Source organism: Staurois parvus, unplaced genomic scaffold (assembly GCF_062004578.1).
Source record: "Staurois parvus isolate SC_StPar_1 unplaced genomic scaffold, SC_StPar_1.0 ptg001713l, whole genome shotgun sequence".
Classification (NCBI taxonomy): Eukaryota; Metazoa; Chordata; class Amphibia; order Anura; family Ranidae; genus Staurois; species Staurois parvus.
In genome coordinates, this window is record NW_028319509.1 from 1 (window position 1) to 13,584 (window position 13,584).

General features: G+C 45.0%; 1 protein-coding gene across 1 annotated transcript in view; it reads right to left on the reverse strand.

Moving 5' to 3' along the window:
* Window positions 1–13: 13 nt before the first annotated feature.
* Window positions 14–13,584, reverse strand: part of LOC149434670 (uncharacterized) — a gene marked incomplete at its 3' end in the record, with an annotated part of 77,711 nt that continues 64,140 nt past the window's right edge. The window contains exons 13-17 of the mRNA XM_089663539.1: window positions 6,939–7,086; window positions 6,084–6,138; window positions 3,009–3,092; window positions 1,559–1,767; window positions 14–211 (exon numbers count right to left, since the gene is read on the reverse strand). Of these exons, the coding sequence (XP_089519665.1) occupies window positions 14–211; window positions 1,559–1,767; window positions 3,009–3,092; window positions 6,084–6,138; window positions 6,939–7,086 (694 nt within the window). The remainder of the gene's footprint in view (window positions 212–1,558; window positions 1,768–3,008; window positions 3,093–6,083; window positions 6,139–6,938; window positions 7,087–13,584) is intronic.

The following is a 13,584-nucleotide window of genomic DNA, read 5'->3' on the forward strand; positions in this document are numbered from 1 at the left end:
TCAGCTGTGAGACCTTATCCTGCTCAGAGACTTGCTTCATGGTTCTCAGCTGTGAGCCCTCAGACTGCTGAGGGCCTTTCTTCATGGTCCCCAGCTGTGAGACCTTATCATGCCAAGAGACTTGCTTCATGGTTCCTAATTGTGAGACCTTATCCTGCTGAGAGACTTGCTTCATGATCCTCAGCTGTGAGGCCTTAGATTGCTCATAAACCTGCCTCACATTCCCCAGCTGTGAGGCATTAGACTATCCAACACCCACAAATGCTTTAGAAGAAGACTGTCCTCCAATTGCTAAGTACTATTCATTTTGGAGCATCCCATGCTATTTACTAATTAGGTGACTTCTGAAGGCAATTGGTTCCACTAGATTTTAGTTAGGGGGATCAGAGTAAAGGGAGCTGAATACAAATGCACGCCACACTTTTCAGATATTTATTTATAAAAAATTTTGAAAACCATTTCTCATTTTCCTTCCACTTCACAATTATGGGCCACTTTGTGTCGGTCTATTACATCAAATCCCAATAAAATGCATTGACGGTTCTGGTTGTCACATGACAACACGAGGAACATTTTGTGGGGGAGGAAAACTTTTCTAAGGCACTGTAATCAGAGGAAGTAAACCTATATCATTAATTACGGGGAATATTCATGGCGGCTATGTGACTGCGTCAGTCATTCGCACAGTGATTTTTGATTTTATAAATAGACTCTAATGTGTTACTTAAAAGGCAGCAAGACTGGGACCCAAGATACGATTACTATAATTTCATAACTCTCCACCAATTGTCTCATCAATCTGTAAAGATAGATCACGGCAGGAATAAAAAGTATGAGATCAGATAACATCCTCCTCTCCACTTTTCAACATTTGGTTTGGATAAGAGAAGGGGTACACATGCAGAAACCCCAATACTCATTTGGTCATACCTAGTATGCTGGTGGTATTGCTGGCACTAGATTCCATGGAGCTACATTGTATGATGGGGGAAGGGGACCTCAGCAGGAAAATTTCTCATTTTCCTCCCACTTCACAATTATGTGCCACTTTGTGTTGGTCTATCCCATCCAATCCCAATAAAATTCATTGACGGTTTTGGTTGTCACATGACAACATGGGGGACGTTTCAAGGGGTAGGAAGACTTTTTCAAGGCACTGTATCTATGACCACCCCGTTCACAGTTCAGACACGTGTACATGCTGTTCGCTGGTGTTGGAATGTAATCGCACAGCCAGCAATTACCTGCGGTTGGGGACAGATGTAGAAACGAGTAGTTGACGTCCAGGACTGATCATTTTCCTCTGACCGCAGGTGAATGCTGGTTTTGCGATCACATTTGAACAACATCGGAGATCTGTGGCTGCTGTCAGCCTGTTATTACTTGGCAAAGCCACGACTTTCCACATCCACGTGGGCTCCAGGACGTGGCTTTTTGCAACATACTTGCTGCACCAGGGCCGGTTTGGCCATAAAATAGACCTCCATATTGTCCAAATGTAATAACCTTTCAATACTATCTACATAATTAATATGCAAGCTGCATGGCTCAGACTTACCTCCGCAGTGGTGTTGCATTCATTCACTGTCAGCAGTTGGTGAAAAGTCATCTGGGGTGTGCCATTCACAATCTCTCTCGCAGCCAAACAATCGGGATTTCTCAGCCTTATACTCGATGTGTTGTAGCCATTTTTTTCCAGCCAACATTTTGATGCAAATATACTTAAAATGCCTCTACTGCAGTCAACGACCGGAGATGGATAATTGTCTGATGAGATAAAAAATTGCATCAATTAAGCAGTTACATAGTTAGTCTGGCTGAAAAAAGACAAAAATCCATCCAGTTCAACCATTAAAAAAAAAACACAGCTAGGTCACCTCCCTGCCCCCAGCCTGTGATTGGACAAGGAAGGAGCATGAACAGACTGATGAGGTCATCTCTCTGATCTCTGCTCATACCAGCGTGTCCTTTTATCAGCCCATGTAAAGGCGGGACACCCAACTGGCCTCTAGTACTACCCCTTCACCTCACAGTTGAGTGCCACTGTACAGAGGATTACATAAGGCTAGTTTATTCTATTGCTTTTTAAATGCATTTAATTATTTTTAGTATTTTTTATATATATTTTCCAGGATTTCAGATTTGAGGTGATTCTAAAGGTTGAAATAGAAAAACAAATTCTTTCTTACCTGGCCCTCTGCAATGGTTTAGCACAGAGCAGCCCCCATCCTCTTTATTTTGGGTCCCCCCCATGGGCCTGGCTCCTTTCCCCTAGCCGAATGCCCCCACTAACAAGCTTCTTGCTATGGGGGCACTTGAGCAGACTCACTCCCTTAGAACATGGCTCAGCCCTGCCCCCACTCTCTCCTCACTGGCTCACAGGCTGTGAATGGCAGCAATGTGAGCAATGACCAATTGCTGTGTGAGCCAATGAGGAGGTAGTGGCCCCAGAGAGCCACTGTTCTCATGCTGGATCCAGATGGAGCTCAGGTAAGTATAAGGAGGGGGGAGCTACATGCAGAATGTTTTAAATGAATGCATAGAATGCATGAAGGTAAAAAATCTTCTGTCTTTATAACCACTTTAAGCTGGCAAAAGTGATAACAGAAACAGGTGAATGTGAATAAAAGTGGCAAATACAATAAATATAAACAACATTTGGTGGCCAGAGGTCAGCATTAAGCAGCCGTCACCTGGCTGAGAACATTTGGGTTCTAAAACCTTCTCTGATTGGCTGTTCTCCCCCCGGATGTATGCTGCAGCATGGGTTGTCTAGCATTGTCTTCCTCTACCTCGCTCTTCATTCACATAAACACATGGAAATGTATGCGATAATGGAATGGTTGTGGCCAGTTGTGTCCAGTCTGTAGAAAAGCCATCAATATACAGTAGGTCTATCCTTCTCCATAATAGAAGATGTCCCCCTGGGTTTCTCATAGTGTATGTACAGCACATGGATATGGTAGATAATAGACAATGTATAATCTCCGCATTGTAATATTCCGTACCTGTATACTTATAGAAGGTTGCATTACATTGACAAGTATCCACGTTACAGAACTCAATACCGGTACAAGTGTCCACACCACAACCTGCAGATATCAGAGAGACAGAAAAATATTCAACTCTTCATGTATGAAGGCATTCAGATCGGAAAATGAGGCTTTGGTATTTTGGTCACTGAGAATGGGAACACTTGATTGGTATAAATGAAACTATAGCAAGGAGGATAAGAGGTTATCTTTGCCTTTAATGCCCCTCCACGCCACATTGTGTGCTCACCTTTGCTCAGCCACGGCAAGTTCTGACCCAGCACTGAGATGGAGCTTACACAAGGCTACAGACCTTCCTCTAGTCCCAAGTGACAGCACTCTGACCAGAGGGAGCATAAAGGGAGAGAGTCACATGGGCCTCCATACCCCATGGGGTTCTACGTTCCTCCCCGGTTCTTCTCCAGTCCCTGCTCACTCACTGCAAGTTCTAACCCAACAATGAGATGGAGCTTACACGAAGCTAAATACCCTCCTCTAGTCCCATGTGACAGCACTCTGGCCTGAGGGAGCATAAAGGGAGAGAGTCACATGGGCCTCCATACCCCATGGGGTTCTAAGTTCCTCCCCGGTTCTTCTCCAGTCCCTGCTCACTCACTGCAAGTTCTAACCCAACAATGAGATGGAGCTTACACAAAGCTAAATACCCTCCTCTAGTCCCATGTGACAGCACTCTGGCCAGAGGGAGCATCAAGGGAAAGAGTCACATGGGCCACCATACCCCATGGGGTTCTATTGTGCCCCGTAACTCATGCACCATTAGCAATCTCCAAGTCCCTTCCACCAGAATATATATATGATGCATAGGAGGAAAATCTGTGCCTTACCTTACTCTCAACTCCAAGTCCTAACCCACCACTGGGATGGAGCTTACACAAGGCTAAATACCCTCCTCTAGTCCCATGTGACAGCACTCTGGCCAGAGAGAGCATAAAGGGAGAGAGTCACATGGGCCTCCAAACCCCATAGGGTTCTACATTCTTCTCTGGTTCTTCTCCAATCCTTGCTCACTCACTTCAAGTTTTAACCCACCAATAGGATGGAGCTTACACAAGGCTAAATACCCTCCTCTAGTCCCATGTGACAGCACTCTGGCCAGAGGGAGCATCAAGGGAGAGAGTCACATGGACCTCCATACCCCATGAGGTTCTACTTTCTTCCCCATTTTTTCTCCAGTCCACTCTGGCCAGAGGGAGCATCAAGGGAAAGAGTGACATTGGCCTCCAAACTACATGGGGTTCTACGTTCTTCTCTGGTTCTTCTCCAGTCCCTGCTCACTCATTGTACAAGCTCCAACCCAGTGTTGGGTTAGAACTTGCAAAGTTAAGGACCCTCCCGGAGTCCCATGTGACAGCAATCTGGCCTGAGGTCCGTCCTGGGATAAAGTCACATGGGCCTCCATACCCCATGGGGTTCTAGGTTCTTCTCCAGCTCTGGCAGAGGAGTGGTGGCAAAGAAATGAGTATAAGATAAGGGTGTGCTCCTTCCAGTGGCATAGCGTAGGTTGTCAGCACCTAGGGCAAAGCAGGTATTGTGCCCCGTAACTCATGTAACGTGAGCAATCCCCAAGTTCCTTCCACCAGAATATATATATGATGCATAGGAGGAAAGTCCGTGCCTTACCTTACACCCAACTCCTGTTCCGCTTCCAGCACAAATCTCTGCGACTCCTCCCAAAATTCCTCTCCCAGCACAATTCCTCTCCTCCAGCCCCCTTCTCCTTCTAGCACAAATCCTCTCCCCTTTAACAAATCCTCACTCCCAGCACAAATCCTCTTCCCTCTATCACCCCCCAGGACAAATCCTCCTTCCCAGCACAAATCCTCTCCCCTTCAACACCCCACAGGACAAATCCTCACTCCTAGCACAAATCATCTTCCCTCCATCACCCACCAGGACAAATCCTCCTTCCCAGCACAAATCCTCTCCCCTCCACCCCCACCCCCCTCCTCCTAGCACAAATCCCCCTCCCAGCACAAATTCTCACCCCTACACCCCCTCCCCCCTTTCTGGAACAAATTCCCCCAGCACAATTCCTCTCCCTTCCATCCTCCCTCCAGCACAAATCCCCCCCCCATTCTAGGACTAGCACAAATCCCCCCTCCCAGCTCAGTTTCTCTCCCCTCCAACCCCCCCCCCTCCTTCTAGGACTAGCACAAATCTCCCCCCCCCAGCACAATTTCTCTCTCCTCCATCACCCCCCCCACCTTTTAGCATATATCCCCCGTCTCTGCACAAATGCTCTCCCCTCCACACCCCCACCCCTTGCAGCACAAATCCTCGCCCCTCCAATTCCCCCTTTTAGCACAAATCATCACCCCTTCAGCCACCCCTCCTCCTTCAAGGACAGATCATTTCCCCTCCCAAATTGCCCTCCAGTACAAATCATCTTACCAAACTCCCCCTTCATCACTCATCCAGCACAAATCCTTGTTAACTGCCTGCATCCGGACATGGCTCACCTGCACCTGGACATGAAAAGCTCATGGGTCACCTGAACAGAATGGGAAGGTCATGGGCCTCTTGGTCTCATGGTTTGCCATAGGTCTTCTGGCCAGGAACATGGTGACCATACAGCCAGATAAATGGTGACTGCATGGGGTATCCTGAATTACTCTAGTGTTATCACCCAAAGGTGATCATGGTCTGTGTCCTGATGCAGTCATGTGTAATGACAGGGATCTTCTTCTGACACCGTGATGCGTTGCGTATTTAGATTGCGTTGGACATTTTTCATTTCTGCATCACTAACATTTAATAAATAGGCATGCAAGCAGATGCAGTTAGCTAGTCTGACAGAAGGCGGCTCTGTTCTAGAATAGGTCTGGTTACAGAAAGTGGTGTCATCAGGCCCCATGTCGTATTGTATGAAATTCTATCATTCTTGAATGTGAAATATAAAAGTGTCCCACCAAAACCAAGCCCTGTGTAACAAATATTTATACAATACCAGAACTAAATGAATGCAATCAGTTAGGCCTACAGCGTCCCTTGCAAGCACTATTACAACATTGGGGATGTAAGAGGACTTACTTGTAAGTGAAGAGGCATTGGCTGGAACTGGAATTTCAATTTCAGAGCTGCAGTTCTGTAATCAAAGAAATGGTAAATTATAACACGACAAACCATGGGGCAATGTACGTATACATGGGGTGATGTCCACATAAAGGCCAACTCTAGCCACAATGTATAAGGTCCATTTCTTAAGTAAGTAAATGGGGTTTGTAATGTCAAAAGGGAATCTCCCTCACTGCTTAACCAAGACTTGTATATTATTCACAATCTTTGTTTTGAAAATAAACATCCATGGCAGATAATACCCAGAGCACTAAGGAATAGCTGAAGTGACACCACAGCAGTGGCTGCCTGCCTTGTGGCTTTGTTTGTCCAACGAGAACTTCCGACTGTGCTAATAAGGGAAGGCTCATGTACTCGTGTGTGTAATTTGCAGCTTGAGCTATGGAGCCTGTTAATAAAATGCTCTCTCTACAGGCTGCATATAGATATAGAAACACGTGAAAGAGAAATGTGTGCCCCAGCTGTCAGATGAAAAAAAAAAAAAATACAAAATGCTAAAATATTTAAATACAAAATGTGACATCTTTGAGGTTAGTGCAGAGGACGCGAGTAGCACCAGATCACAACAAAATGTTAATAGGTCAAGTTTCCTTGACTGAAAAACAGACCGTTTTTAGAAATGATACTTTGTAGTCTAAACCAGCCTTTGTCAACCAGGGTGCCCAGGCACCCTGGGGTGCCTTGAGGTTCCTTCAGGGGTGCCTTGGCAAAATTTCTAATGTGTTTGCACTGTGTTTTGGGTATAAATTGAATGAGGAGCGTGGGAGAACCCATCTGGTTTTAACTACTGACCTGTACTTTAAGTCTTACCGTTATGCAATCAGCTGAGCAGAATTCAACCTCAACGTAGAGTGAGACGTTCTCAGAGCCATACATTTGGAAGGCTTTCATTGTGAACTGACATTCATTGCTGACACCATTGCTGATCACACTTAATAGGGCAGGAGTCACTGGGCACCTGAACATAGAAACAGGTCAGCTATTAGATATGTACTCTGTATTCTATAGAGGATTCTAGAAAGCATAACTAGTATATAGTAAGATCATGTATAGCAGGCTAATCTATGTTTTTGAATGATCTCAGAAGTATTTGAAACTGATGGCATGGACACAAGCCTAAAGCCAATCCCAAACAATTGCCAAAAAAAATCTCTTGATCACCAAGTTGATTACAAGTCAATGGGAATGCAAAATTTGAGGAAGATCACAAGGAGGTCAACTGCAGGTCAAATGCACCTGTCCTCAAATTCTGAATGATCTCAGAAGCATTGTAAGCCAATGCCATTGACACAAAGCCCATCCACCCAGGTCCTTAGTCCCTTTAAGGAGTTGGAAGACTCAGGTAGTTGACCGGGCAGCAAGTGTAAGACTTCAGGTGGCCTCTAACCCCTGACTGGGCAGCAAGTGTAAGACTTCAGGTGGCTTCTAACCCCTTACCTGGCAGCACGTGAAAGACTTCAGGTGACCTCTAACCCCTGACCGGGCAGCAAGTGTAAGACTTCAGGTGGCCTCTAACCCCCGACCGGGCAGCAAGTGTAAGATTTTAGGTAGCCTCTAACCCCCGACCAGGCAGCAAGTGTAAAGCTTCTGGTGGCCTCTAACCCCCGACCTGACAGCAAGTGTAAGATTTCAGGTGGCCTCTAACCCCCGACCTGGCCGCAAGTGAAAGACTTCAGGTGGCCTCTAACCCCCGACCGGGCAGCAAGTGTAAGACTTCAGGTGGCCTCTAACCCCCGACACTCAAGCTGAAGTGCCAGGCTGAGACAAAAAAAGGGTTTGGTAAAATAAAATTGGGGGGGACCTCGCACCATTTTTATTTCTTTTGCGTAAGGCCCCTCTTCAAAATCTTGGACCTGTATTATTGAATTATGGGTAAACCCCCCCCCCCACACACACTGTTTTTTTTACACTATCCCTAGCTCCTTTATTTACATGGCATGGGATACCTTTCTTCTATACTTTATTCTAGATAAGTGGTGGGCAACCTTTTTTTTCAACTGAGCCAAATCTCGCCAAAACCATGATTGAAATTTATTTTGAGAGCCACATTTTTAAAACTGAAAATACATCTCCCATATAGTAATTCATCCCCCATAGTAATTCATCCCCCATATAGTAATTCATCCCCCATAGTGTAATTCATCCCCCATAGTAATTCATCCCCCATATAGTAATTCATCCCCCATATAGTAATTCATCCCCCATAGTAATTCATCTCCCATATAGTAATTCATCCCCCATATAGTAATTCATCCCCCATAGTAATTCATCCCCCATATAGTAATTCATCCCCCATAGTAATTCATCCCCCGTATAGTAATTCATCCCCCGTATAGTATTTCATCCCCCGTATAGTATTTCATCCCCCGTATAGTATTTCATCCCCCATATAGTAATTCATCCCTCATATAGTATTTCATCCCCCATATAGTATTTCATCCCTCATATAGTATTTCATCCCCCCATATAGTATTTCATCCCTCATATAGTATTTCATCCCCCCATATAGTATTTCATCCCTCATATAGTATTTCATCCCTCATATAGTATTTCATCCCCCCATATAGTATTTCATCCCCCCATATAGTAATTCATCCCTCATATAGTAATTCATCCCCCGTATAGTAATTCATCCCCCGTATAGTATTTCATCCCCCGTATAGTATTTCATCCCCCGTATAGTATTTCATCCCCCATATAGTAATTCATCCCTCATATAGTATTTCATCCCCCATATAGTATTTCATCCCTCATATAGTATTTCATCCCCCCATATAGTATTTCATCCCTCATATAGTATTTCATCCCCCCATATAGTATTTCATCCCTCATATAGTATTTCATCCCTCATATAGTATTTCATCCCCCCATATAGTATTTCATCCCCCCATATAGTAATTCATCCCTCATATAGTAATTCATCCCCCGTATAGTAATTCATCCCCCGTATAGTATTTCATCCCCCGTATAGTATTTCATCCCCCGTATAGTATTTCATCCCCCATATAGTAATTCATCCCTCATATAGTATTTCATCCCCCATATAGTATTTCATCCCTCATATAGTATTTCATCCCCCCATATAGTATTTCATCCCTCATATAGTATTTCATCCCCCCATATAGTATTTCATCCCTCATATAGTATTTCATCCCTCATATAGTATTTCATCCCCCCATATAGTATTTCATCCCCCCATATAGTATTTCATCCCTCATATAGTATTTCATCCCCCCATATAGTATTTCATCCCCCCTATAGTAATTCATCCCCCCTATAGTAATTCATCCCCCCTATAGTAATTCATCCCCCCTATAGTATTTCATCCCTCATATAGTATTTCATCCCTCATATAGTATTTCATCCCTCATATAGTATTTCATCCCCCACAGTACTATTCCCCCCCCCTTCTAGTAAGCCAAGTCCCCCGTGTCAATTCACTTACCTTTGCTCCGCGCGTTCCTCTCGCTGTCTTCCCGTGCCGTTTCGGGTCTTCAGGGCGGACTGTGAGAGGAGCCTAGCTCCCCTCCCCTCACGTTCGGCACGCTGCCCCGCCTACACACATCCTGACAGCCACATCCGCGGGCCGGATTAAAAGGTCCGCGCGGACTTTTGGGGCGGCCAACCGAGAGGAGGCAGGGGAGCGGCCGACCGAGAGGAGGGAGGGGAGCAGGCGCCCGGCACACAGAAGAGCCGCATTAGAGTGGGTAAAGAGCCGCATGTGGCTCGCGAGCCGCGGCTTGCCGACCACTGTTCTAGATGATAGTCTGATATTGATGTTAATGGGGGACCCCCACAAAAAAAGAAAAAGCATGGGAGGTTCAGCTGTGCCTGGTGGATTTCAAGGTGAAACATACAAGAATTAAAAGAAAAAAGTTCACTCAAAAATCCACACCAGACCCTTACTGTATCTAAGCATGCAGCCTAGAGGCCAGGAAAGGGGAGACAAGCATGCGCGCCCCCTGCCCCTTTTGATCCAAACCAGACCACATGCCCTCAAAATGGGGGGAGGGGGTTTACCTTGCCAGAGGAGGACCCCCTCATACAGCACCTTACTCCAAGCTGATGAGGACAAAGGACCTCTTTCCAACAACCCTGGCTCAGTGATAGTGGGGGTCTGCGGGCAGGGGGATATTGGGATCTGAAAGCCCCCTTTACCAATAAGAGGGCACCCAGATATTGTCTTATCCCATGTGAATGAGGGTACTAGTGTGGCCATATTTAGGCAATGATGCCACCCCCTATAAAGGAAAGTCCTTTTCCTACCTGGCTGAGGATTCCGAGCCATGTAAGTGAATGGGTCTAAGTGACATCAATAGTTGCTAAGAACACAGCGAGAGCAGGAACCCACTGCTTCCTTAGCTACCATTGAGAACTGTCTATGATATAGACAGTGTGTTTTCAGGAATATAATATCCTTATTTTTGACCCTTAATAATATCCTGTATTCATTTTTTTCCACACCGAACACTCTAAACATTAGGCATCTGAACAATCATCCAAACAGCGAATGTTCAATCAGATGTATGTGAGATCTCATACATACACTATATTGCCAAAAGTATTGTCCCCGCCCTTGTGATTCAAGTGTTCCAATCACCTCCATGGACACAGGTGTATACAATCAAGCCCCTAGGCATGCAGACTGCTTCTACAAACATTGGTGAAAGAATGGGTCGCTCTCAGGAGCTCAGTGACTCCACGCATGGTCCCGTGATAGGTGGCCACCTGGGCAATAAGTCCATCCGTGACATTTCCTGGCTACTAAATATTCCACGCTCAACTGTTAGTGGGATTATAACAAAGTGGAAGCAACTGGGAACAACAGCAACTCAGTCACCAAGTGGTAGGCCACGTAAAATGACAGAGCAGGGTCAGTGCATGCTGAAGCGCACAGTGCGCAGATGCGTTGGCTGCCATGGTGTAAAGCACACCGCCAGTAGACTCTAGAGCAGTGGAGATGTGTTCTCTGGAGTGACCAATCACGCTTCTCTGTCTGGCAATCCGATGGGCGTGTCTGGGTTTGGCGGTTGCCAGGAGAACGGTACTTGCCTAACTGCAGTGTGCCAAGAGTAAAGTTTGGTGGAGGGGGGATTATGGTGTGGGGTTGTGTTTCAAGGGTTGGGCTTGGCCCCCTAGTTCCAGTGAAGGGAACTCTTAAGGCGACATTTTGGACAATTTCATGCCCCCATCTTTGTGGGAAGAGTTTGGGGACGGCCCCTTCCTGTTCCAACATGACTGCTCACCAGTGCACAATACTGGTGTGACCCTCCTGCGCTCCAAATGTGTGTTAAATAATACAAAATATATATAATAAAATAATAAACGAACCCCAAACAGCTGCTAGCATTAAATCATATACCAGTGATCAAGTGAATGTAAACCATAAAAATGCTGCGCTACATTCAAATTAATTAAATAAAGTGAATGTGGAATTCAATATCTCAAAGGAAATATTAACAACGATAATAAATATAATTGTGAATGTGCTTAGTGATAACACAAAAAATGATGGCAAAACACAAAACTTAGATCAATACGCATGTGCAAAAAAATGCACATACATATATTACATCACACGTGCAAAAATGTGAAGTGAAATATATCTAAATAATACACGCAAACTCAAAGTCCAAATGAATATTAAAAATGAAGAAAATTTCAATAATGGAATATTAAAGGTGAAAAAAATATATAGTTTTTGGTTGACTGTGTTTCCAGTAAAACTGGAAGGTGACCACAGGTGAAACAAAACGTGCAGGTATCTGGGTGTAAATAGAGCTTGTGAATCCAACCACCTTCTGGATTAGCCTCTCACCTCATCACTTCGACCCTTGCGGGTCAAAGAGCAGTAATGGATCCCTCTCACAGATCCTCCAGGCACCAAAAGCACTCCAAACCACTTCTCAGGATATAATATTCCCACTCAGCTCTTCTTCAAGTATAGATGAAATATCACTGACAGGTCCGACTTTTTTCATGAGACATTCAGGCTGACTTCATCTGCAGATGGAAGTTGATCTCTTTGATCTCTTCCGTATTCTCCTCCGTCTGCATCCCGGAGCTGATCCACCAGGTAGGAGAGGTTCTCACTCTGAATGGAGAAGTCTCATCTCTGTGGAGAGCGGAGTCCTGTCCTGGATTCTGGAAAGATCCTGCGCTGTGCTTCCCTGTGATTAGTATCGGTGGATACTAATCACAGGGAAGCACAGCGCAGGATCTTTCCAGAATCCAGGACAGGACTCCGCTCTCCACAGAGATGAGACTTCTCCATTCAGAGTGAGAACCTCTCCTACCTGGTGGATCAGCTCCGGGATGCAGACGGAGGAGAATACGGAAGAGATCAAAGAGATCAACTTCCATCTGCAGATGAAGTCAGCCTGAATGTCTCATGAAAAAAGTCGGACCTGTCAGTGATATTTCATCTATACTTGAAGAAGAGCTGAGTGGGAATATTATATCCTGAGAAGTGGTTTGGAGTGCTTTTGGTGCCTGGAGGATCTGTGAGAGGGATCCATTACTGCTCTTTGACCCGCAAGGGTCGAAGTGATGAGGTGAGAGGCTAATCCAGAAGGTGGTTGGATTCACAAGCTCTATTTACACCCAGATACCTGCACGTTTTGTTTCACCTGTGGTCACCTTCCAGTTTTACTGGAAACACAGTCAACCAAAAACTATATATTTTTTTCACCTTTAATATTCCATTATTGAAATTTTCTTCATTTTTAATATTCATTTGGACTTTGAGTTTGCGTGTATTATTTAGATATATTTCACTTCACATTTTTGCACGTGTGATGTAATATATGTATGTGCATTTTTTTGCACATGCGTATTGATCTAAGTTTTGTGTTTTGCCATCATTTTTTGTGTTATCACTAAGCACATTCACAATTATATTTATTATCGTTGTTAATATTTCCTTTGAGATATTGAATTCCACATTCACCAGTGCACAAAGCAAGGTCCATAAAGACATAGAGGAGCCAGTTTGGGGTGGAGGAACTTGACTGTCCTGCACAGAGTCCTGACCTCAACCCCATAGAATATCTTTGGGATGAATTAGAGAGGAGACTTCAAGCCAGGCCTCCACCCCCGACATCAGTGCCTGACCTGACGAATGTGCTTCAGGAAGAATAGTCCAACCTTCCCATAGACACCCTCCTAAACCTTGTGGACAGCCTTCCCAGAAGAGTTGAAGCTGTTATAGCTGCAAAGGGCGGGGCCAACTCAATATTGAACCCTATGGACAAGATTGGGGGGGCCATTAAAGCTCATGTGCATGGAAAGGGCGGGGCCAACTCAATACTGAACCATACAGACTAAGACTGGGGGGCCATTAAAGGTCATGTGTGTGGAAAGGCTGGCGGACCAATTCTTTTGGTAATATAGTGTATTATAGTGACCCCTCCTAAACCTTGTGGACGGCCTTCCCAGAAGAGTTGAAGCTGTTACA